The 23,273-nt window shown below is 46.3% G+C and overlaps 5 protein-coding genes across 7 annotated transcripts; 3 read left to right on the top strand and 2 right to left on the bottom strand.

The window, feature by feature from the left end:
• Positions 1 to 150: 150 nt before the first annotated feature.
• rnasekb (ribonuclease, RNase K b) lies at positions 151 to 3,202 on the bottom strand. Its single transcript, XM_044141771.1, has 3 exons — positions 2,965 to 3,202; positions 1,876 to 1,958; positions 151 to 623 (listed from the first exon to the last, which is right to left on the bottom strand). The coding sequence occupies exons 1-3, from the start codon at positions 3,040 to 3,042 to the stop codon at positions 479 to 481; spliced, it is 306 nt and encodes a 101-aa protein (XP_043997706.1). The 5' UTR covers positions 3,043 to 3,202; the 3' UTR covers positions 151 to 478.
• Positions 3,203 to 3,228: 26 nt separating this feature from the next.
• On the top strand, positions 3,229 to 6,901 carry lg15h17orf49 (linkage group 15 C17orf49 homolog). Of its 2 annotated transcripts, XM_044141769.1 has the most exons (6): positions 3,229 to 3,542; positions 4,285 to 4,379; positions 4,841 to 4,942; positions 6,008 to 6,237; positions 6,313 to 6,417; positions 6,515 to 6,901. In XM_044141769.1, the coding sequence occupies exons 1-6, from the start codon at positions 3,522 to 3,524 to the stop codon at positions 6,577 to 6,579; spliced, it is 618 nt and encodes a 205-aa protein (XP_043997704.1). In that variant the 5' UTR covers positions 3,229 to 3,521; the 3' UTR covers positions 6,580 to 6,901. The 2 variants fall into 2 exon arrangements, with proteins under 2 accessions (XP_043997704.1, XP_043997705.1); XM_044141770.1 differs by lacking the exon at positions 4,841 to 4,942.
• Positions 6,902 to 7,339: 438 nt separating this feature from the next.
• Positions 7,340 to 12,438, bottom strand: LOC122845462 (P2R1A-PPP2R2A-interacting phosphatase regulator 1). The gene is made up of 9 exons (XM_044141767.1): positions 12,246 to 12,438; positions 11,254 to 11,329; positions 10,800 to 10,856; positions 10,665 to 10,711; positions 10,514 to 10,571; positions 9,760 to 9,824; positions 9,603 to 9,670; positions 9,441 to 9,528; positions 7,340 to 9,369 (listed from the first exon to the last, which is right to left on the bottom strand). The coding sequence occupies exons 1-9, from the start codon at positions 12,332 to 12,334 to the stop codon at positions 9,261 to 9,263; spliced, it is 657 nt and encodes a 218-aa protein (XP_043997702.1). The 5' UTR covers positions 12,335 to 12,438; the 3' UTR covers positions 7,340 to 9,260.
• A 775-nt stretch (positions 12,439 to 13,213) lies between these two features.
• On the top strand, positions 13,214 to 17,008 carry im:7136398 (schwannomin-interacting protein 1). The gene is made up of 7 exons (XM_044141768.1): positions 13,214 to 14,569; positions 14,812 to 14,968; positions 15,214 to 15,299; positions 15,503 to 15,587; positions 15,701 to 15,814; positions 15,908 to 16,025; positions 16,527 to 17,008. Exons 2-7 carry the CDS (start codon positions 14,816 to 14,818, stop codon positions 16,619 to 16,621), a joined length of 651 nt encoding a protein of 216 aa, XP_043997703.1. The 5' UTR covers positions 13,214 to 14,569; positions 14,812 to 14,815; the 3' UTR covers positions 16,622 to 17,008.
• A 131-nt stretch (positions 17,009 to 17,139) lies between these two features.
• Positions 17,140 to 23,246, top strand: LOC122845460 (P2Y purinoceptor 3). Of its 2 annotated transcripts, none has more exons than XM_044141764.1 (3): positions 17,140 to 17,587; positions 19,397 to 19,991; positions 22,052 to 23,246. In XM_044141764.1, the coding sequence occupies exons 2-3, from the start codon at positions 19,537 to 19,539 to the stop codon at positions 22,947 to 22,949; spliced, it is 1,353 nt and encodes a 450-aa protein (XP_043997699.1). In that variant the 5' UTR covers positions 17,140 to 17,587; positions 19,397 to 19,536; the 3' UTR covers positions 22,950 to 23,246. The 2 variants fall into 2 exon arrangements, with proteins under 2 accessions (XP_043997699.1, XP_043997700.1); XM_044141765.1 differs by lacking the exon at positions 17,140 to 17,587 and having other exon boundaries at positions 19,397 to 19,418; positions 19,528 to 19,991.
• The last annotated feature ends 27 nt before the right edge of the window (positions 23,247 to 23,273 follow it).

A 23,273-nucleotide genomic window follows, 5' to 3' on the forward strand; every position in this document is an offset into this window, starting at 1 on the left:
TGATGGTTGGGGACTGCTGGGTTTTACTAACATGGATGTTACTTTGGCATTTAGTTCCAGCCTGAAGATGTTTGATCAGCCAACCTGAGCCCCATTCCCTCACCAACATGTTGGTTTATTTTAGCTGAAGAATGAGAACTGAAGCCCGGATTTAATCACATTCACACTTTATTGTAAAGGAGCATCCAGCAGAACGGGTTGAACACATTTTCATCACCACCAGCTACACAGATGAGGAAGAGGAGGAGGAGGAAGAGGAGCAGGCCTTCTCCTGGTTGGTCAGTGGGACAGATGTCTGGGAATGGTTTGGAGGAACGACGCAACATTTCATCCAACAACAACAAACATCAACAGTAAACACGATTCAGAATAAATTATCCAGACTCCGCCCCCTCGCTTGATCCAGGACCAAATCGGACTGCAGGTCGGGTGGTGAACCATCACCAGGGGTCAGGGGTCAAGCCCGGCCGTGGGTCCTTTATGTCACCATGTACTCCTGGCGCTTGTTGAGCCGCACCTGGCAGAGCGAGATGGCGCCCACCGCCAAGTAGATGGCGGCGGCGATGAAGCAGTTGATGCCCACCTGGCGGTACAGAGCGTAGATCCTCTGAGGCGGCTGCTTACTGCGGGACAGAGCGCACAGCGATTAGCCTGTGTTCTGGTTCTGGTCCCGGACTGACTGACCCAAACCAGACGAGATCTGGACCCAGGCCAGATGTTTGTAAAGTTACAGCCAAAGATTAACAGCAATAGTTTGGGTTATTTAGCCTGTCTTGTTCAGCCATATTTTCGCCAAATTTTTCATTCATTTATAAATGTTACAGTTTCAAACTCAACATTTTTATTCAAACTCAGTATTTAGTTTGTTATTCACATGTTTAGTTTCAAATGGGATGATTTTTTTCTTATATCAGAAAATATAAGAGAAAATGTATCCCTTACATGAGTTACTACTGAGTTACATGCGATAATAACTCAGATTATTACTGCTCATTGTTTAGATGTAACTTCAAACCTTCCTGATCTTTAGTTGGACTTTTTGTTCCAGCAGAACCAACAGAACTTTTTACCGGAGTTGCTGTTGGATTATATCTGTTTCCATTTAGTCAAAGGAACTTGGAGATGTTGAGTTTTTTCATAAATATGATCCTTTGCACCACTAAGATGATTAAAATTTTGTATGTTTCTTATGGCTTTTACTTGTGGCTGAAGCAGAAAACTTCATGCTGTTCTAGTTCTGATCCGATTTGATGTTTAGTCCAAGAACCAAAGAACAGAAAAACTAATCCGGACGTTTAGTCACAACAAGCTTTGAGAGAGTTAAGTTTGAGATCCAGATCTATGTTTACCTTCCACTAAACCTTCTGCTTAACTCCAGAGTCTGTTTTAAACTGAACCTGAGGGGATTTCAGACGCTGGTTTTAACCTTCAGATCAGACCTGGTTTTATCTGGACGAGGCCTATCACAATTAATCAATCAATTAATCAAAAATAACTTGCCATGATAAACTGAAATGACCTCCATCATTTCTATCCTGATTAATGTTCACTTGTTTACAGAGTCTGTCAACTGTTTTCTTCAAGGTTTCTGTTGTGAGTGGTTTTCATTTCAGTTTCATTTACCGTTTTTGGTTGTCATATTTGGTTTTGGATATTTGAAACGTCTCACACTTCCAGTGATAAGAATTCGCTACAAATTAAAGTTTATTGAGAGAGCAATCCTGAATTATTCTACCTTTATCATTAAATGACCTGAAAATGGTCTCCAAACAACAACATTATCATTTATTGTAATAATTACTGGGATTGGGTTGCCATGGTGACAGGCTGACTCAGGACTAAACACCCAAACAGTCTTGCGTTTCATGGACTTACTCCTCCCGGATGTCTTCTTCGGTGAACGGGACGTCCTCGATCAGAACCGCCGAGTTGGCGCTGAAGAAAATCCCCAACATGGCCTGGAAGATGAGAGCAGAGGCTCAACATGAGGCACGGGGGCCCAGCAGGGACGCTCAGACCAACACAGTGGGGCATAAAATTAGGTGGAAGGAGAAGGATTTACAGTTAAAACAGTTTTTATGACGTATTCATCCCTTTTAATACGAAACCCCCAAATAAAATCCAGCACAAGTCATGAAATCAGCAAATATATGTCATCTCTGTGGCATTTAATGCTAGTAATAAGAACTTATCTGTGAAGATCTACATGGGAAAATGTTGTGAGCAAATTCAATCCAACACTGACACGTGGCAGTGGCGGCATCATGCTGTTGGAAGGTTCCGTTTCCAGCCACAGACATTATGGCGCGCTTTATATCAAAACAGATTTATGGGTCAGAAAGAATGGCCTGGTCAAATTCCAGACAAAAGATTGTGGTGGAGAAAAACCCCAGACCACCTGCAGCCAGTAGGAGCTTAGACTCTGTGCAGAGGCACAACGCACTATACAGATTTCATATGCAAAAAAAAACAAACACGTTAATTATTTCTCCTTCAGAATTAAACACAATTTTGTGTTGACTTGTGAGGTGTGGAATTGTGGCTAAAATCGGACTTCCTGCTATGGAGAGTCACATGAGGGTCACGTGACTCTGCCATGGAGGAACCAGTCAGAACAGACCGGAGATCAGTGAACCAGTCCCGGTTAAAGAGCATAATCCACCCGGCCTAAAGATCACCAGCACCGGGAGACCCCTCCGGTTAACCTCCCATCCCGTTAATTAGACGCAGACAGATCCGCAGCCACAGTACATTTAGTACAACTGCCTGGGATCCGTCTATCTGCTGACTCTCACACAGGAATTATCCTGAGCCATTACTTGATCTGTATATGTTCCATAGCGTCTCAGAAATAAATCAGATCCCAAATATCAACCTTTCATATTCTGTGTCAAATGTAAATCAGAATGATCCATTTAACAGCATTCTATCCAGGAAGTAGTCGGCTCCCATTTGGTTTCTTACCAGCATGATGACCCCCCAAATGCTGATCACCATCCCGCAGGCGGCCATCTTCGGCCCGCAGAACAGAAGCGACGGCATCTCGGCGTTCACCAACTAATCAATCAATTAATCAAATCTTATTTTTCCGTTTGATTATCTGAACAGATCAGAAACAATCCATTGAAGGACAGAGCGCCGCAGTCAGCTGATCCTTAGCGCTCGGCTTTACTCGGAAGTACTCGGAGCTCCGCCTCTTCCTCTGAAACGAACCAATAGCATTGAAGTGGTAAAATCGCGCAGTGTTCGCCACATCCTGTCTGGTTGCCATTGTTGTTCTGGATCTTTACTTTTATCCAAAATATGTATTTTTTGATGTAAATGCAGTAGCATTGAATCCTCATATTGGCTGCGAGGCTGCGAAGCTCCGGGAGTCCGCCGCCGTTTGAAATTAAACACACTGAAGTTTAAATGGAGCTTACGGGCCGCTAGCAGCAGGCTAACTGAAGCTAACTGCGGCTAACTGTTGTGTTAGCTTTGTTTTGTTGTGATTTCGTTCAAACAAACACATTCTTCCTAAAATGACGTCAGCCTCTGCTAAGGTAAGCTGTCTCCTGTTTTCACCTGTCCGAACCTTTAATATTCTCAGTGTCCGAACCTTTTAAAGAGCTAATCTCTCTCTTGCGCACCGAATCTCATTCAGAAACTTAGCAATTATATATTTTTGGCTTTAACACTAAAAAAAGATTGGACAGAATAAGTACTTTTTTTACGAAACAAATTATCAGAGTCTGCAGATGAAATCGGCTCACATTAACATTATGTATGAGTTAAATAATAAAGAAATAATTCCCCAGTGTTGTTGCTGCTTTTGCTCCATTCAGTTCAGTTTGTATACCAAAGTAAACAAATAAGTCATGTTTCAGTGTTTTTTTTTTTTTATAACTAACATAAACTCCATTCCTAACCACACTTTCACTACCTAATAGTATAGCATCAGTGCTAATCACTGTACTGCAGTGATTAGCAGTAATCAGGGAACTTCTGAAAGGGGCTGAATACTTCTCCACATCAAAAGTTTTTTAGTTGTAAATTGTTTCGAATGATGAATATATTTTTTCAGCTTCGTAGTTGTATAACACTGTGTGTTCTCATTAAACTCCAGTGAAACATATTTATGTTTGTGGTTGTAATGTGACCTAAAAGTAGAAAAGTTCAAGTGGTATAAATACTTTTGCTAGCCACTGTAAACGTAACAAATGTAACAACTGAATTGAATGATTTAAAAAGTGATGATGTTGATGACAGAGTATGATGATGAAGAGTTGCATGTCTTCTCTGCAGGTCGGGGAAATCTTTTCTGCAGCTGGAGCAGCTTTCACCAAGCTGGGCGAGCTGACCATGCAGCTCCACCCGGTGTCCGACTCCAGCCCTGCCGGGTGAGCCTCACCGTCACACCTTCACATCGTCACAGCTAACCGACATGCAGGCCCACGCTCAGCTCTGTCTGACATGAATCCGTCCCTTAAAACGAGTCAGATCTCTGAAATAATTAGGAAACTGTCTGTTCCTCTGTCTCTGTACACATCCACAGCAAACAGCAGCGATTTAAAGTAGTTATGGAAAATAAATCTATAGTTCTGTTTCCTCCCATGTGTCAGACCTGTTTCCATCAGTTTGTTTCAGTTCAGGCTTCATGGTGGTTTATAAATCAGTTTGAATTAGAGGTGAAGTGTAACGGGGATCAATCCCTGTGGAACTCCAGAGACGCCTCTAACTTCCGGTCTGAGTCTAACAGCTGACGTAGTCTGATCTGGTTCTGGAGGCAGCTCCTCCACAGCGCCGTGGGTCGGTTCTGTACCGGCAGGACAAACTGAAGTGACGCTGTATTCGTCCTCAGAGCCAAATGGACGGAGACGGAGATCGAGATGCTGCGCCTGGCCGTGCGTCGCTTCGGAGACGACCTCAACAACATCAGCACCGTGATCAAAGAGCGCACTGTGTAAGTGTTATAGGAGTCACAGCAGGTTCCCCTGGGCATCCAGCAGGGGGAGCATGCATCGTCGTCATGGTGACCTCTCAACTGTGACAGCAGCAGCTTTATAAAGGCTACACCATCATGGCATTTAGCAGAAGCTAGCACTACACCAGCAAGGTAGTGCTAAAGTTAAAGCACTTTACCAACATGGTATTCAGTGAACTAGCGCTGAAGTGCTACACCAACATTGTGTTTAGCAGAAGCTAATGCTAAGTGATATAGAAGCATGGTATTTAGCTAAAGCTAGCGCTACACCAGCAAAGTATTTACTTGAAGCTAATGCTATATGAAGATGACATTAAGCAGGAGCTAATTGTAAAGCACTAAAATGGTAATTTTAGCTACGTTGGTACCCACCACGTGTCAGTGATGCGTTCCATCAAAGCTCTACAGTTGTTGAGTATTGCTAATTCTGTTGTTGATTTTGTCTAATTAACCAAAAGCATCAGGAGCATCAGTAGATTTTAAACTGTTTACTGTACAGCAATGCATTCTGGGTACAGAGTAAACATTTGCTGCACCACGTCACGTGAAGATGGTGAAGAGAGGAAATGCTAAGCAAAAATGCTAATTGAAAGATTAGCTATGCTATTAGCATTAGCGGCTTAGCAGGTCAATGGAAGTGTTCCCACTGCTGCTGAAGGCTCTCTGAGCTGCTGGTCAGGTCCAACCTGACGTGTACAGAGACAGACCAGAACCAGAACCCGAACCGACAGGTCCAGAACAGATCCCTGGTGTTTAGGATGTTGTCATCATTAGGTTGATGTCATCATTAGGTTGGTGTCATCATTAGGATGACGTCATCATTAGGTTGGTGTCATCATTAGGATGACGTCATCATTAGGTTGGTGTCATCATTAGGATGATGTCATCATGTGTCTGACGGCCTTCAGTTGTCCTCCTTTCTTGATGTCGTCATGTTTTTTTCTTCTTCGTGGGGTCCTGATGACCTCTTGACCTCTGTGTCCCGTCTCCAGCATGTCTCTGTGAGGTGGAAACTGATTGGCTGATCTTCTTCTTCTACTGCAGCGCTCAGATAAAAAGCACAGTGAAGAGGAAGCTGTATGAGGACAGCAGAGTCCCCATCGCCACCGAATCCCCCAAGAAAACCGTGAAGAAGGCCGCGGTTGCCATGGCGCCAACCCCCGTCCCTGCAGCTCCCGCCATGATCACTGTACCGACTTCACAGGTTGTCGTGGCGACGGGGATGCAGAACAGCCCATCGTTAGCCCCGCCCATTAAAAAGCAGAAGACAGCCGGTGAGAGAGGAGCGAGACTGACAGCTCTTCATCATCCTCCTCCTCTTCCTCATCACCCTCCTCTTCCTCCTGCAGACGTCACGCTCAGCGCTCTGAACGACTCGGATGTCAACAGCGACCTGGTGGACATCGAAGGTCTCGGAGACGGCTCGTCCAACAAAAAGCTGAACTTTGACCAGGGTGGGTAGACATTGCTGTTTGGTTCTGACCCATTGAACCAGAACCAGGAGGTTCTGTAGCTGCAGCCGGTCTAACAGTTCTCCTCTGTTCCCCCCAGAGAGCCTGAACCTGGACTCCAGCCTCATCATGAACTCCAGTGACCTTCCTCTGCTGTCCCGCTGACCTCTACGCTGAAGCTTTGCCCCCTCCTCTCCCTACAGGCTTTTATTTTGAAAGGACAGTGGTTCCAGTTTTACTGTAGAGCAGGCTGCAGGTTATTTAATCCCTGACCAGAACCAGACTGACCCATTGGATTCTGGGTCTGACCATCTGATGTTAATAAACAGCTGTTGGTTCTGGGTCAAACATCTGTCGTCTTCTTCTCCTTCTCCTAACATGGAGGACCGTCCAGAACATCTGGACTCTTTATTTCCAGATGTTCAACATTCTGGGGACTTTGGTTGTTTTATTTGGAAATATGTAAATAATAAAAGCTTCGTTAATGCAGGAGAAAATCATTTTATATGTACTGTTGAGACCAGAAGTTTACATCTCTCACATATTCTCTCTCCAGCTCATGAAAAAAAATCTGAAAAGTTTTGTTGATTCTGACCCAAAACATGAGAAGTGTGGTTCTGGTCTAACTTCAGACAGGTATATGTAAACGTCTGGCCAGTGGTGACATTGCTAACTGAAAGTTAGCTGTGCTAACCCTAAAGCAGTAATCAGAAATGCTAGTTATGCTAGCGCTAATCCAACACGGTATTCAGCAGAAGCTAATGCTAAACACAGAGACTTTATTTGACAGAAAGTTTACAAATGGCATATAAATTAATGTTCAGAATAAATTTAGGGGAAGCTAACTGTGCTAAGTGTTTTCAAAGTTAGCAATAGCACTAAGCTAACAATTAGCTTCAGAAGAAATCATGAGTTGAGAGCGTTGTTCTGTTTGATGGAACAGACTTTATTTCACTGGCAGCTTTTATAAACAATATATATCATGATATTTATCGGGTCGGTTCTCCATGGCGGAACCGGGCCGGGAATGGATCAGAAAAATACGTCGTCTCCTCTGAGCTCAAAGAAATGCAGAAATATTTACAGTCAAATCAGGACTGATGTGCTTTTAGTTCCCTTTACCTCCCCGCTTCAAACCCAGACCGAACCAGAACCAGACCGAACCAGAACCAGAACTCACTTCTACAATTCAAACTGGTTCAAGAGAATTCAGCCGGGATTCCTCCAGGTTCTCCACGGTTCTGATCCGGAGCATCAGAACCAGCCGAATTAAAAAGGATCTGATGAACCCGGGCTGGTTCTGATCAGGGAACATCTGAACACTTTGGTCTCCCAGAGTCAAACTTAATACTGAATCGGGTTCTTCTGTCTTTGCTACAGTTGTTCTGATCCAACTGAAACCTGCCAGGTCCAATCAGGCCTCAGCGTGGAACCAGAACCTAAAATTGGGTCAGGACTTTCCAGATTCCCATTTTGACTATTTTTGGCTTAGAAAGCTTCTGTGAAGCAGAAGTTCTGGTCCGGTTCTCCTGCGTCCCACATGGAGCCAGTTACAGAACCGGTTCTTCTTAATGGGTCCATCAGAACCGGTTCTTCTTGGGTCCATCAGAACCAGGATGGAGGGGAAATGTGCAAATAAGAGAAAACCACAGAAAGTCCAGTTAAAGCTACGGGTCGGTTCTGTTCCACTCCAGAATCCGCCCAGCTAATCAGAACCGTGTTCTCTGAAGCAGATTGGACTCTGAGATGGAAACAGAACCAGAAATAAATCAGAAACAATCAAGCAGCAAAAACAGGATCAAAACGGTTCTGCTGCTCCGGCTCGGTTCTGATCTTCACAGGAAAATAAAGACATGAGAGAAACGAAGGTCCGGTCCGCAGAACCGGACCGGGTCAGGCACAGCGATGGATGAAGTAGAAAACTGTACAACTGTCAAAGTGCAGAAGCTGGAAGCAGAAGAAGAACCGGACCTGGTTCTGGACAGACAGAACCTGGTCGGGTCAAGTAACCAGCGGCGCCACCTGCTGGCCACTGCAGCTCAAACCATCAGAATGATGATGATGAGGATGATGATGATGATGATGAGGATGATGTGCAAATATCGCATGTTGTCGGGGGTTCTGGGAGGTTAGAACCAGTTCTGGCTCTGAGCGGTGAGGTTCCACCGTTGTTATGGGAACAGGAAGTGCAGCTCCAGCAGCCTGGGAGGGGTCAAAGGTCACCTGGAGTCCAGAGTGGAAGACGTCCCAGCAGGTCCAGTCCGAGGTCAAAGGTCAGAGCGGACAGAACCGAACTGTGCGAAGTTGGGTGGTGTGGTCATGGTGGTCATGGACCGGGTCACCAGCAGAACCAGGACCCAGACAAAACGGCCTAGTCAATGTCTGGTTCGTCAGAGAACTGAGGAGAACTGTCTGGGTCGGACCAGAACTCCTGGTGGAAACGGGACTGAGCAGAACGTCGTCATGGAAACGGAATTGATGCAGCAGAACCAGAACCACCTTTTATACAAGATGTATGATTAACACAGAGACCGGTTCTGACCCGGTTATGACCCAGAACGGCTCTGGAGCTGAGACGGAGCCGTGTCCATCAGAACCTGTGAGTTCTGGTCCGGTGCCTCCACACGGTGCTCTGGGTCATTCCGGGTCGGACCGGGCCCTCATGGGGACGTGTTTCCTCCTGGGGACACGTCCAGCATGACCCCTGACCCCTGCCCGCCGTGTGGTAGAGCGGCCAGCAGGGGGAGCCACTGAGCAGATGTGCAGGAAAGGGCGGGGCTTACAGTGATGCTGGCAGCTGATTGGACAGAAACCAGGTGGTGGTTTCTGTCCCTGGGGGCGGGGCTCTAGGGGTGCTGGTGAGGGGAGAAGGCGGGGGGCGGGGACAGGGTCAGAGGGCGGGCCTGGGGGCCGACGCCCCCCACAGGCGGAGCGTCCACTGTTGCCTGGGAGACGCTGCGGAGGATGGAGAGGACGATGAGTTCAGGACTTACTGACCTCACCTGAGCGTCTGTGCTGAACCTCACCTGACGGTGTAGCTGCTGCCGCGGTGGGCGGGGTCCGTTACCCCGGCAACAAACAGCTTCTTCGGTGGCCCATCCGAATCAACACCACCTGAAAAACAGAAGCCAGTTAGCGAGCCGGTCCGGATTCTGGTCCTGGAGACAACTGGACCAGAACGGCACTACCTTTCCTCTTCAGGGGCGTCAGCAGCGGCCATCTTACGGCAGCGGCGGGTCTGACGGCGCCGGCGGGTCTGTGGGTCAAACACACACACACACACAAAAAAAAAATCAGAGCAGCGCCTCACACTGGAGATCCAGACGAAACGAGACGGATCAGAACCTGAATCTCCGGGTCGGGCTGGGCGACGAGTTGGGTGTGACGCCGCTGTCCTGAGACGGAAACCACTGCAGGACACACAATGGGTCAGAGTGTAATCTGGATCCCTCAATCTGCATTATCGGACTCTGTTACAACACTTTAACCCCTCAATATTTATTAATCCTGATCATCAAACCACATATGAATCCTAATCTGGAGTAAGTTTCAGGGATGTTACCCAATTAATCGGGTCAAATCTGGATTCCTGAAGGTATTGAGGTTTAACTTAATACCTTCAAACTGATGTAAATTAGTCGAATATGAGTTTATATTGATCAAAAACTTAATCCAGATTCTGCCGGAATCCGGCTGTTTGATTTGGATTAAATCCAGAGTCATCCTGAAAATTTTATCCTTCTATCTTTTAAATTTAGATTGATAGAGGACCTTAGCAGGATTATTCTCATTGTCTGATCTAGATAGTCATAGTCTAATCTAGATTAAATCCAAGTAGGTTCAATCATGTAATTCGATCCAGATTAACCTAGAATATAATCCCAGATTAAAACCTTGAATCGGTTTGAGTTTCTCTGAACAGAATCGATCTTCTCTAACCCGGAACCAGTTTACCTGATCTGGATTCAGTGATACAGAAAGAGTAAATCTGGATCAAGATTGGGACTCAGTGTAAACCCTGGAGCCTCTTCGGGTAAAATGAGCAAACCGCCTGACAGGAAATAGCGTCTACCTTCAAAATAAGAGCAGAGGAACTCACCGTGGAAGCGTGGTCCTCCCACAGGCCGCCTGGAGACGCTGGAACGAGACTGGAAGCGCTGGGAGGCAGAAGCAGAGCAGCGGTGAGTCCCTGAAAGGTCAAACATTACAGCTTGCAGATCAAAGGTCAGGGCCTGGAGGGTGAGCGTTACCTGAGTCTGTGGACGTTCCATCGGAGCATGGTCTCCATGTTCTCCTCCTGTTTCAAACACAAAGTCCACTCAGTCAGTCCCTCAGAGAGAGGATCATGGGAAACCCGGTGGACTTTGACCCTGACCCTGACTCACCGGCCTCTTGTGGTCCAGTCTGTCCCCACTCAGGGAGAACGGAGACAAGGGGACGACCTGAGGACATGTGACAAAGGACATTAGGGAAGGGAAGATTGACTGGATTTAACCTCCTCTGGTTCTGCCTGCTGCCACCTAGTGGCCGCGTAACGTAGTCGCTCCAGACGTCTCCAGACCTCGAGGGCCGGTGTCCTGCAACCTTTACATGTGTCTCTACTTCAACACACCAGAGTTAAATGATGAGGTCATTAGCAGGACTCTGGAGAACCTGACTGTACTTGGGAGGTGATTCAACAGTTTGATTGAAGCGTGTTGAACCTGAGAGACATCTAAGAGTTGCTGGACACCGGCCCTCGAGGACCTGGGTTACCCACCCCTGCTCCAGACCCTTAGGTCCGGTTGAGGTCCAAGCTTTCTGGCCTGACTGTTCAGAGGTGTTACCATGGTTACCCACCTGCGAGGGGTTGATGGACACGCTGCTGCGCCGGTAACGAGCCGAGGACACGGGGCTGAAGACGGTCATCCCGTCGCTGAGAGACACAGGAGACAAAACTGGAGACTCACTGGTCAACTCCAAACATTATACACATCAGACATGAATAATAAACTAATATTTATGTTGATTTATATGTGAAGGGTGGAAAGGGAAAAACTAATCCATTGTGGAACGGTCCCCCACAGCCAATAGTTTGACCAAATATGATCCAGTTTGACCCATACAAGCATAAATTTGTTCTTCATTTGTTCCCACTGCTGCTAAAACAAAAGACATAATGATATTTTTAAAATTTATTTTAATATGCAGAAAGGAAAGAAAATCTGATCAATTTATTTAATTGGACAGAATAATCTGAAGTTTTTGCCGTTCTGGTCTTCTGTTTAAATCTGTTTTTATAAAGGCTAAAGATACAATATGAGGACTGATGGAGCAAATATCTAGACAAAATGTTCTTCATGTTCTCAACTTTTTCATTTTTACTTAGATAGTGCCAATTCACATCTTGAGGCACCTTACATTCAATTAAACAGTCCAACTGATACTAGTTATCAAACTGTGCAGTAAAATCTATTTATTATTTGAAGTAAAAGTTTCTAATGAAACCCAATAGATTGAATCAAGTTGTCGACTAGAAGCATTCACTCCTGAACGATAATGTAAAATGAAATTTCTTTTTCAGGAGCATGTTTATTTTTATTACATGTATGGACTTAAGATAATAACTGATCCCCTAATTTTATCTATCATAAAATATCACAACCAAAATCTGCTTTCCCAAAAGACAAACATAAAATAGTGACTTCAACCTCTAATTTAGTATAAAATGTTTTAATTTTAAACATAAAATAGTGACTTTAAAATCAAAACATTTTATACTAAATTAGAGGTTGAAGATTATAAAATTTTACGGGATTTGTTGCTTCCTTTGTGGATGCAGTACCACTCACCTGACGTTGGTAATCATGGGGGCACTGTTTGATCTACGTAGTGCCCCGCCTCCTGCGCCTGCGCATTGGTCTACTTCCATCCGTTCCATCCCTCGACGCGCAGGCCCAGAGGTGGCGGCGTGATAAGCCGCCCTCCGACGCTCCTACGGCGGGTGAGGGCTGTACTGTAGCCCGGTGGAAGCCCGACCTGCAGGCCTCAGAGGCAGCAGAGTCAGAGCCGCCGCGTCAGCGGACACAACGCCGGAGCTTCGCCCGCTTTACCGCATTTTCCACCGCAAAAACCGTCCGGATCTGAACGGGGACGCGGACTGGAGCGACATTTATCCCCTCAGAACCGATCCAGCTGCTGATCAGTAGAAACGGAAAAACACCGAACCGAAGTAAAATATTTAAACACGAAGGATTAGGTTTGGTTCCCGGATGAAGTTCACCTCCGACGGCCTGTTTGCTCTCCGCGGAGACTCTTTAAACTCGCCCCGGAGTTTCAGGATTAGCTGGTCAGCTAACTTGTTTTTGCAGTAAAACCTCCAACCACAGACCCAAATTCTGTTAAACAGCTGTCCAAACCTGCCGAACCAGGACTGGTTCTCCAGAACACGGAGAGAAGGGTCTTCACATTTGCCTCAGACACGGAGTGGACCTCCCAAAGAGCTCAAAAAACAGAGAAAAATAACAGTTTGAAAGATTTTTTACAACATATAGTCCTTCACCAAATACAGGTAGTTGTGGAAGTGGAGAAACAGCGCCGCTCTGTGGTTGCTGGCGGAACTGCAGCTGCGATAAGCATCAAGAGCTGCTGGTTTAGTGTTATGGCAAACAGTTTCTGTTCAAGTTTAGCTCTCTGCAAAGAATAATAATAATTAACTAAATGATTAATAAAATCTAGAGAAACTCAGTGACTCAAGAGTGAATTTATTCACAGGTTATATTTAAACTAAACCGTTTTTATCTCTTCTTCAGATCACATTTCCTGTAAATCTCCAGAAGTTGTTTAAGAATAGAAAATTGCTTTACAGTATCCAAAATCTGTTGGATCAGCGTCAGATCAGCGTCAATCTCCATGAAAACGTGTATTTATATAATAAACCTTTAGTTGATTATGGAGAGATTTTTATCAGAACCAAACGTCAACAAACAAACAAACAGTGAGCTGGTGACAGAAATGCAGCTGCAGCTGAGCCTGCATGAGGTTCGGAACCGGAACCGGGAGGTTCAGGGTCGGCCCAGCAGTGAGATTCTACTGCAGCAGGAATGTTTCCGGGTCCCCGAACGCATCACCGTCCATCTGCGCCGAGCCGTCAGTGAATCTGTGAAACACGACACGGGGTCCGGTAACGCTTCACCGCCTGGGCGGAACCAGAACCCGGATCCAGTAAACCCTCCCAGCGATCCTGCAGGTTCTGCTGCGTTCTGTTGGGCTCGGTACCGGGTCTAGTCCAGTCAGTTCACAGTTCATTTTCTTTTGAGTTCTGGAATAGTTCTGGACCTGTCCGTTCGACCCGTTTCCTCCAACCAGATTAATTTAATTTAATTTAATTTAATTTAATCAGTAATATTTCTGTAAATGCGCCACAATTAGAAAAAAAATTCTCATTTAGTGCCACTAAAAATGATTTAACTTCATAAATTGTGTCAATGCAAAAAAAAATTAATCAATACAAAACAATAATAAACATAAGACAGAGAAGATACAACACAATTATCATAAGAAGTAACTAAAACTAAATTCATTCATTTAGATGGTGAAACAAGGAATTGGGTCATTATTTAAAATGTTGGCAGATCTAATTTGTTTTTTTAAATAGATTAGAAAAATAAAAGAGGTGCTCCAATTTAAAAAAAATTATAATTTGTTACTAAAACTCAAAGTTAATCTTATTAATTTTATGAAGTTGTCATGTTAAACAAACGTAAATAAATACAGTTCAATCCGGTTAGCGCCGTCATTAACATGGCAGAACCCAGCCCTCATCATGATGCTGCCACTCTCCACCAGCTGCTGAGGGAATAATAACTGATCATTTCCTGTGTTTTCCTCTGAAGCTGCAGTCAGGTCTCTGTGCGCCTCTTCCTCCTCCTGCAGGATGTCTGTGGGCGGAGGCCTGAGGAAGAGGAGGAGGAAGAGGAGGCTCCAGCCTTCCTCCAGGCCCGCTCCCACAACTCTTCAAGCAAACTTTCCTCCAATGTTTCCGTGAAGCAAAAACTGCGACGCTTCGCGTGGCGCGGGAGCAAAAGCACGCAGCGGGTCCCCGCGGGGCTGCGGGGCCCGCGGAGGGACGGCGGCATGTCGAGGAGATCCGCAGCCGCCTGGATGTGACTCCGAGGTGGGTCAGAGCTCCGGAGCTTCCCCCGCTGCTGGTAAACAACATGCGGCCGAGGAGAGGCTACCGGAGGCGGGGGAGAGGAGCGACACACCCCGCTGGATCTGGAGGGTTCAACCCGATAGATTACACCAGATTAGATTAGATTAGGTTAGAATAGAATAGATAGATAGATATTTTAAAGGTTTTGTTCATAATAATGTAATTAAATCTGTTGGTTGAGCTCCTGATTGGTTGCTTTCCAGGAGGATGGAGGGAGGAACAGAACCAACAGAGGAGGAGAAGGAGAAGGATCCTAATCACATCCCAGTGGAACACCAGGAGTTTCCCATCATGCACTGGGAGGAACTGAGCCAGCGGATTGCTGAGCTGGAGAAGCAGGAGCAGGAGAGGAGGGAGAAGGTGAGGAAGGTCACATCATCATCATCAGATGTCTTTTTGCTGAGGACTACATTTCCCATGATGCCCAGCAGTTAGAGCATGGACTTAGTTATTTTTATTTCAGTTCTTGTTGGTCCAGTTTCAGGAGGTTCTGGACCTCCTAGCAGAACTTTTCCTGGTCCATTATTTCAGAACCAGGCATCCGAACCGAAGAGTGTGTTTCTGGAGTTTGGGTCAGGCTGAAGGTTCTGGTTCTGTGTCTCCAGAGGAGGACGGGTCTGAGGACGGAGAACGTCTGGGAGGAAGAGGAGGAAGACATCAGGAGGGGACGAGTCGCCGTCTCCACATCACGGTAAAAATAATAGCAGAACTTTTCTCCTGGATCCTTCTCCCTGGCCCTGAATCCATCGCTATCTAGCCCTGCCCCTCCCTGCCCCGGCCAATCAGATCCTCTGTATTCAGTGACTCTGCGGGTCGATGACCTCCTGATGGATCTAAGCAGCAGAAAGCTGGACTTCCTCTCTGTTGACCTCTGACCTCTGACCTGTGTTCCAGACTGAACTGCAGGAACCTGCAGCTCTGCTTCATCAACAACAGCGACAGCGAGGATGATGATGAGGAGGAAGGAGCTGAGAGGAAGGTTCATCATCATTATCATGATTAATCTGACCTTTGACCTGTGCCACATCTCCAGAATACCAAAGATATGTTTGCTTTGCAGTTTGCTGATCTCTGACCTTCCGGGCCCCTCAGGTTCCCATGGGAGCAGGACACAATGGTTGCCATGGCAGCGGGTTGAAACAGGAAGTGGCAGCAGCTCTGAGAGTGCTGAGAGACAATCTGCTGGCTGAGCAGAGGCAGCAGGAGGTAAAAACCGGGCCGGAACCAACCGGGTCAGAACCAGAGGCACAGCTGCTCACCGTGTGTGTGTGCGTGTGCGTGTGTGTGTGTGTGTGTCAGAGCCAGGCCAGCTGCAGCGGTTTCGTCCAGCGGAAACATCTGGAGCGCAGAGAGCTGCAGGATCTGAGTGAGACGCAGCTGATCGGCCTGCAGGGGGCGCTGCAGCAGGAGGTCCACGGTGAGAACCAGATCAGAGCTGGAGGAGAACCAGGTCAGGACCAGGTCAGAACCGGTTCTGATCCGGTTCCCTCATCTGGCGTAAAACTCAGGATAACCTCTCAGTTCCAGCAGGAAGTTCAATTGGTAAAAATATATTTTCTTACAGATTTATTGATCCGTCTCCATGTTTGTTTTGAGATAATCAGAGAACAGATCCTCCTCCTTCCTGACCTGATGAAATGAACAAAAAACAACAAATCAGAGCCGGGAGGCGGGGCTTAGCTCTGTCAAGTGCTGATGGTGGAGAACTTCCTGTTTATGCACTATTAGCGGTGGCTATGCTAACTGGCTTTGCTGGCTGCAGGTAGCAGAGAGTTAGTGACTGACAGCGCTAACATATTTCAGCTCCAGTTGTTCTCGTTGGTTACCATGACGACACCTGTTGTGTCTAAGCTAGGCAGGTGGCATTCAATGAACCAGTAGAAAAACAGAAATAACAGCTCTGATGTTTCCCTTCCAGTGCTGAGCGCAGAGCTGGTGGCCCAACTGATGGTCCGGGACCAGCTGAGGACCAAGCAGGACGCCATGCTGCTGGACGTCCAGGACCTGACCTGACTCCAGAACCAGAACCGGGCCGAGCTGCTGTCGGGTCGGGATGCTGCTCTCCGTCCTGGGGGAAACGAGGTCCAACAGAACCACCCGGAAGGCCTGGACGGAAGCAGAACCGGGTCATAACGGACCTCCGGTTGTGGTCAGCGGGTTCTGGAGAACTGCTGATTGACCCAGAACGGAAATCAATCGGTTTGATTAGAAATGAATCAATAAGTTTATTTAACTCAGTGTTTATTTCTGGTCAGATTCAGGTTAAAGTTTAATATTAAACTATATTCATGTTTCTATTTTATGTTCATCTGAACAAACGGAGGAAAGTTTCACTGTGACTTTATTAAATAGAATAACAAACTGTTTAAATCTGTATTAAATTTATTTGGAGGAAAAGGACTTTCTGACCCGGTTCTGCTCATTTCATCTGGAGGTTCTGACACCAACCCGCGTCTCAGGTTCTATCTGGTTCTGATCGTCTCTGAACCAAGTTCAAAGGAAACCCGATCAGAACCAGCAGGACCGGGTTCACTTCAGATCGGTTAACAGATGGACAGTCTGAACGGTTCTGGATTCAGTCAGAAGAAACGAGTTAAATGATTCTATTCTGGGCCAGAAGAACCAAACAGAACCAGACAGAACCTCTGGTTCTGAACAGATCAGATCATTTTAATGGTTCTGCAACGGTTCTTGTTGGTCCAATTTCAGGAGGTTCTGGACCTCCTAGTAGAACTTAGTTGGTCCATCGTTTCAGAACCAGCCGTTGGAACCGAGACCCGGTTTGTGCTGCTGCTCTGATAACAATCATCATGAGGCGTTCAGGGAGGCTGGGATCATTCAGCGCCGCCGGATCACAGCTGATGATGATGATGATGATATAATGATGGAGGGGAGAGAGGGGGCGGGGCCTGAGGAAGAGGAGGAGCTACTGCTGAGGTGATGAAGGTGAGGAGAAGCAGAGAGGCGACGGCAGCAAAGGTGAGCTGAGTTTCCTTCTTTCTAACGGAATGTTCTGGTTCTGACTTACGGATCAGAACCAGAACCATAAATCATGACTGTGTTGATCTGAGTGATGAAGATTAAAGATCTTCATCAGGAACATCACAGAATAATCTGAGGATGATGTTGATGATGATGATGATGATGGTGACCTGAAATTTCAATGATAAAACATGATCAGAACTACAGCTACTCTTCCTCATCTTCCTTCTCCTCCTCCTCTTCATCCTCCTCCTCTTCCTCTGCAGTCTGTAGATTTGGTTTCATTCTGGCTCATTAATAATTTAGACATGATGAAGGTGATGAAGGTCAGACCCAAATCTGAGGAAGAGGAGAGAGGCTGAGAAAATCTGAAGGTGAATTTAAACGTAAAGTTTGATTGGCAATAATATTAATAATCATCAGCCAAACAGAACGTGAGGCGTTCAGGAACCGTCGTTCGTTTGTCACACCCAGTGAGCTGCTCTATATTTTGTCGCCAAGCAGAAATAAATTATTTAAACGTTAAATATTGAAAGAGCTGATCGGTCGGGCGCTACATGAAATAACAAAGTAAGCTGCTGGATCAGCCAGAAGGAAAAACAGACACAAAAACACAACCTTTATATTAACCAAATCATATGAAATTATACAAAAAATCAGTTAAAAGATCAACTTGTTGATTCATCAGGGCCACACAAAATCACTCCAGGGTCCACAGAAGGCCCCCAGACCTCTCTTCGGACACCCTGGTCTAAAATAATGCGCCCCCTGGTGGAATTGTCCTGAACTGTGAGGATCAACTTCAGAGCTGCTGAAGTTACAGGTTTGATATTTCAGTCAGTTGTTCTCTCAAATTCCTTAATTCATCTCTAAGTGAATATCTGTCAGAATGAGCCGCTCCCGTTCAAACTGCCGAGTCATGCTGTCAGGGTAACAGTGACTCTGTAGGAATCTGAAGTATTTAAAAATAATAATTGTTTCAATGGAAAGATTCACATTTACACTTTCACTGTGATTTGGCGGCAGACCAGGTGATTGTGATAAAGAAAGAAAACTGCAAAAAAAGAGAGAAACTAAAGTAGAAACGGGAACAGAAAACAGGAGAACATGCAGCTCTACAGAAATTACAGTTTTCCTAAACGTCCTGACGTTCCCGCGGCTGGGAATCAAACTGTGATCCACATCACAACGAATATCCATCATCCAGCTGCTGTGATGTCATCACACACTATATCCACGGCAACCTGAGGGCTCACCATTTATCGACTTAAAGCTTCACCTTTGGTTGGAGAAAGTCCGGACTCACCAGTTCAGAAAAATATATAGATATGGTTGTCATGGCAACTTGTTGAAGCAGTTTGGATGTTCTGTCTTCTGCTTAATTGATGTTCAGGATGAGTGAGCAGAAACCCGTACAGTACACCGTGATGACATGAGCAGAGAATCCGTTCCATGGCGACTCAAAGGAATTTGAAACTTGTTCACAGAAATGAGAAAGTGCCTGGTTGACACAATTATTGGAAGACTGAACAGAAAGTCTAGAGAATTTCAACGTGATCTGAGAAACGCACCAACCTTTCTGTCCGTCAGCGTTTAACCTGGTTCTGGACTGGTTCTGGATGTAACCCTGACCCAGACGCTCCAGCAGCTGGAACTGACCTGCTGAACGGGGAGGAGAGGCTTCCGGAAAACCGCGTTAATCATTCAGGAGCTAATGGAGCGAGACGCAGCCTTCATCAGCAGAACACGGCGGCAGGACGCACAACAAGCTGCAACCACTAATGAGGCTGTTTCTGTGTCCAACAGGTCCGGATCGGTCCGCCACCAGGTACCGACAGATAGACAGATAGATAGACAGACAGACAGACAGATAGATAGATGGAACTTGTGTGGTACAATGCCAGTGGATTCAGATCGGGTTGACCTTTAACCCTCAGAGGTTCGTGATGGGTCTGGACAGGGTCTCCAGCACCACTCCACACATCAACTACCTGGGTGCGGCGAGCCTCAACACCTCCACCCTCTCTGCCTCCTCCATCTCCTCCACGCTGCCTCCGTCTTCTTGCAGCATCGATGAATCCTACAAGTACGTCTTCCTGCCCGTTTGCTACTCCCTGACCTTCCTGTTCAGCCTGGTGCTGAACTCCGTAGTTCTGGTTCGGTCATGCCGGCCCCATGGCGGCGGCGGCGGTGGGCGGCGCTGGAACACCTCCCTGATCTACATGGTGAACCTGGCCACCACAGACCTGATGTACGGCCTGTCCCTGCCCTTCCTGGTGGCGAGCTACATGCTGAGGGACCACTGGGTGTTCGGGGACTTCATGTGCCGCCTCGTACGATTCCTTTTCTACTTCAATCTCTACTGCTCCATCTTCTTCCTCACCTGCATCTCTGTGCACAGGTAAGATGCTCTACCTCATGAAGCTGAGGGTTCCAGTCAGGGGCGAAACTGTTTTCTGATGTGAATGCAGACACATTTTAGACCCCATGTGCCTCTGCTACTGATCTTATCATTTACACATGTACAAACAAATGTTAAGTACAGAAATGTCGACTAAAAGTCGACATTTCTTTTAGTGCAGCGCCCCTAAGCGTAGCATATTTAGCATTCCCACTTTTTGCACCACTGGTTCCAGTCATCCATCCATCCATCCATTTTTCTGTTCACCCTTGTCCCTAATGGGGTTGGGAGGGTTTGGTTCCAGTCAGTAAAACCAAAATTTAGGAGAACCTTTTAATTGGAAATATTGAAAGTTCCTTTAATGCCTTGAAGTTTCTTTCTGAATTATTCCTACTCATTCAGGTGATTTAACAAGCTCCGCCCCTTCCTCCCAGGAAGGTACACCTGCCCATGTTCATGGACAGTTTGTGTAAATTCCTGGTATTGTTAATTTTTGATGGTTTTTACCTTTGAACTGTAAGTCACTAGTGGACAGTAGCTGTGAAACGTCTGAGGGTGTATGGCCCTCTGAGCCAATCAGAGGCCTTGAAGACAGGAAACCTCTGAGCCAATCAGAGGCCTTGAAGACAGGGGAACCTTGGCCCATTTTACCAACTGAGTTTAGTATTAAAGCAGAAAAACTGCTGGACAACCTGAACTCATTTCCTGAAGGATTCTAGAAAACTGCGTGGAAAATACTCTGGATGTGTTTTCTCTTCATTTTTGCAAATCTTCCGACTTGAGGAACCCTTTTTTATTTGTTAGGTTCTGGTCTTCTGGGTCAGTTCAGTCAACAGCGTGTTGCTGGTCAGTCACTGACTCCCTGTGGATTTCCTCTTACTGTGATTTTCCAGTGTTTTCCTCCGTTGGAAGTTTAATGACGGTTTAGTCACACGCCGTTAACTCTGACAGTGCGTGACCCCATTGGACGGACCATTGGGTCAATGAGCCCGGGTCTGTCAATAGAACTGCTGAACCTGCCAGTCAGTTTTAATGAAAGAAGCTGGAAATCTTGCTGAAAATCTAGAAAATGTTTGTTTTGCAGTATTTGTTTGGTTTCCATCCATATGAATTATCATCCATTCATTACGAAGAAATTAGACAACAGAAAACATAAAACTTTGCAGTAAACTGGAAGGTACTAAAAGTATAACCTTAAGTTGTATTGCCTGTTAGTTTATTTTTACAGTACTGATCACTACCTGAAGTTCTGAAGACAGTTGGACTCTTCAGAACGTGCACCTCGTCCTGTTTATGAGGTTCATGGACAGATTATAAGGCGTAGTTATGAAGTCGTTTGCTTTTATTCACATGATGAGGTCCTGCCTGTAGTTATGGTGGTTACAATGTTTAGATCTGGTCCCATAACTGGTAAGAGGTGGAATACTGTGGACCTTCACCTAGTCACAGATTGTTGAGGTACCAATTGGCTGCAGCCAAAGTGCTTCTGCAGTTAGTACCAGACAGTTTCCGTTGTTTGGATTAATGCATTTTAAGGTATGCCTGGTGTTTAAACTGTTAAAATAGGCAGTTGCAAGCATTTTAAGAGGCAGTTTGGAGCCTTCAAGGATTTCAGATGTTTACAGGAAGTTATAGTCCTTATTTCCCACAAATACCAGAGGTGCATGTTGATTCTCTGCCATCAGCTGAGGAGTTCCAGTATCCTGGTGTTTTTTATTTGTAGAGAAGCAGGACAGAGCGAGAGATGAATAAAATCATCAACATTCAAGACCTTGATAATTTCTGGTAGTGTGTAGTGTGGACAGATTATAGGTGTAGTTATGGTGTGTGTGTTGGGCTTTACAGGCAGGTACTGGACCACTTATTGGAGTTCAATGGGGTCACATTGATGAGCCTAAGTTGAGTGGAGGGGTTCTGTCTTTGTTTGGTATAAACAGACGTTGCAGTAGTCCATTGCTGAAACCATTCATTACTTGAGATCAGACTATAGAGTATTCGTCTGTCATCAGCAGTAAGTCCCTGATGGAGTTCATGTAAGCCAACTATTGATGTGTCTACAGGTACCTGGGGATCTGCCATCCAATGAGGACCATCACTCTGGAAAGCAAGCGGGTGGTGAAGGCGACCTGTGCCTCGGTGTGGGTGGTGGTCTTCGTTCTCACCTGTCCTATCTTCAGGTTTGCCCAGACAGGAGACGTTACTAGAAGAAGTTCTGGAGCAGTTGGACCTGAGGGGACGAGGTTTGGAGACAACAGGACTGAGGAGACGTATGTGAACTGTTGGGATGATGCAGTCGATAAGGACTTTCCTGAATATGTCCCATACGGCATTGTCCTTCACCTGCTGGGCTTCTTTGTCCCCTTCGTCATCATCGCTTGGTGCTACTCTCAGGTGGTCCGGACAATATTTCAGAGCCTGCGGTCTCCACCCAGTTCAATAGAGGGCGGCGATGACGCAGCAGCTGGGGACGGAGCAGTTGAAGGAGGTCGAGATCGGGACAGAACGTCAGTCTCCATCTCTGGATCACAGTACTCCCACTACATCCGGAGGCGGCGCAAATCCATTAAAACCATCGTAACCATCACTCTACTGTTTGCGCTCTGCTTCCTGCCCTTCCATGTGACCCGGACGTTGTTCCTGCTCCTGCGGCGGGGGCAACTCGGCGGCTGCAATGCCATGAAGGCCGTCTCCATCTGCTACAAGGTCACCAGGCCTCTGGCCTCCTGTAACGCCTGGCTCAACGCCTTACTCTACTTCCTGACAGGAGATAAAGGGGCCCCCTGCTGCTGGCCAGCGGAACGAACAGTGCACCAGGACAGAAGAAATGGCTCCCTCTGGTGGCCATTAGCAATACTTAGGAAGGAAGGAGGCGGAGAGGACGACCAGGAGGCGGCCGAGAACGTAGCAAGGGAGCTCCAGATGGAGAATGAATCCAAGTCTTCACGGATCATCTTCTAGGACCATTTCATCTTCAAAGATGATCCGTGCTCATCTTCACGGATCGCCTTTGAAGATGAGCAACTTTTTGCTCAACCCGTTGATGTGTTGCCCTGGACCTCCTCCGTGACTCCCGAGTGCTGATCCGATACAACTTTATCAACAGACTAAGTTTCAGGAAGCTGTGAGTGAGCTGCTCTCAGTCGGACATAGTTCTGGTCGGACCAGTGGTGGTTCTGGTGTTCCTGCTTTTTTAATCTCAGGTCGTTTCTCCTTTCGGACCTCATTAGTTTGGATGTTTTTGTGCAAGAATTAAAGTGTTTGTGACTCCAGCTGTTGTCCATC

Source organism: Gambusia affinis, linkage group LG15, assembly GCF_019740435.1.
Source record: "Gambusia affinis linkage group LG15, SWU_Gaff_1.0, whole genome shotgun sequence".
In the NCBI taxonomy this organism is placed as follows: Eukaryota; Metazoa; Chordata; class Actinopteri; order Cyprinodontiformes; family Poeciliidae; genus Gambusia; species Gambusia affinis.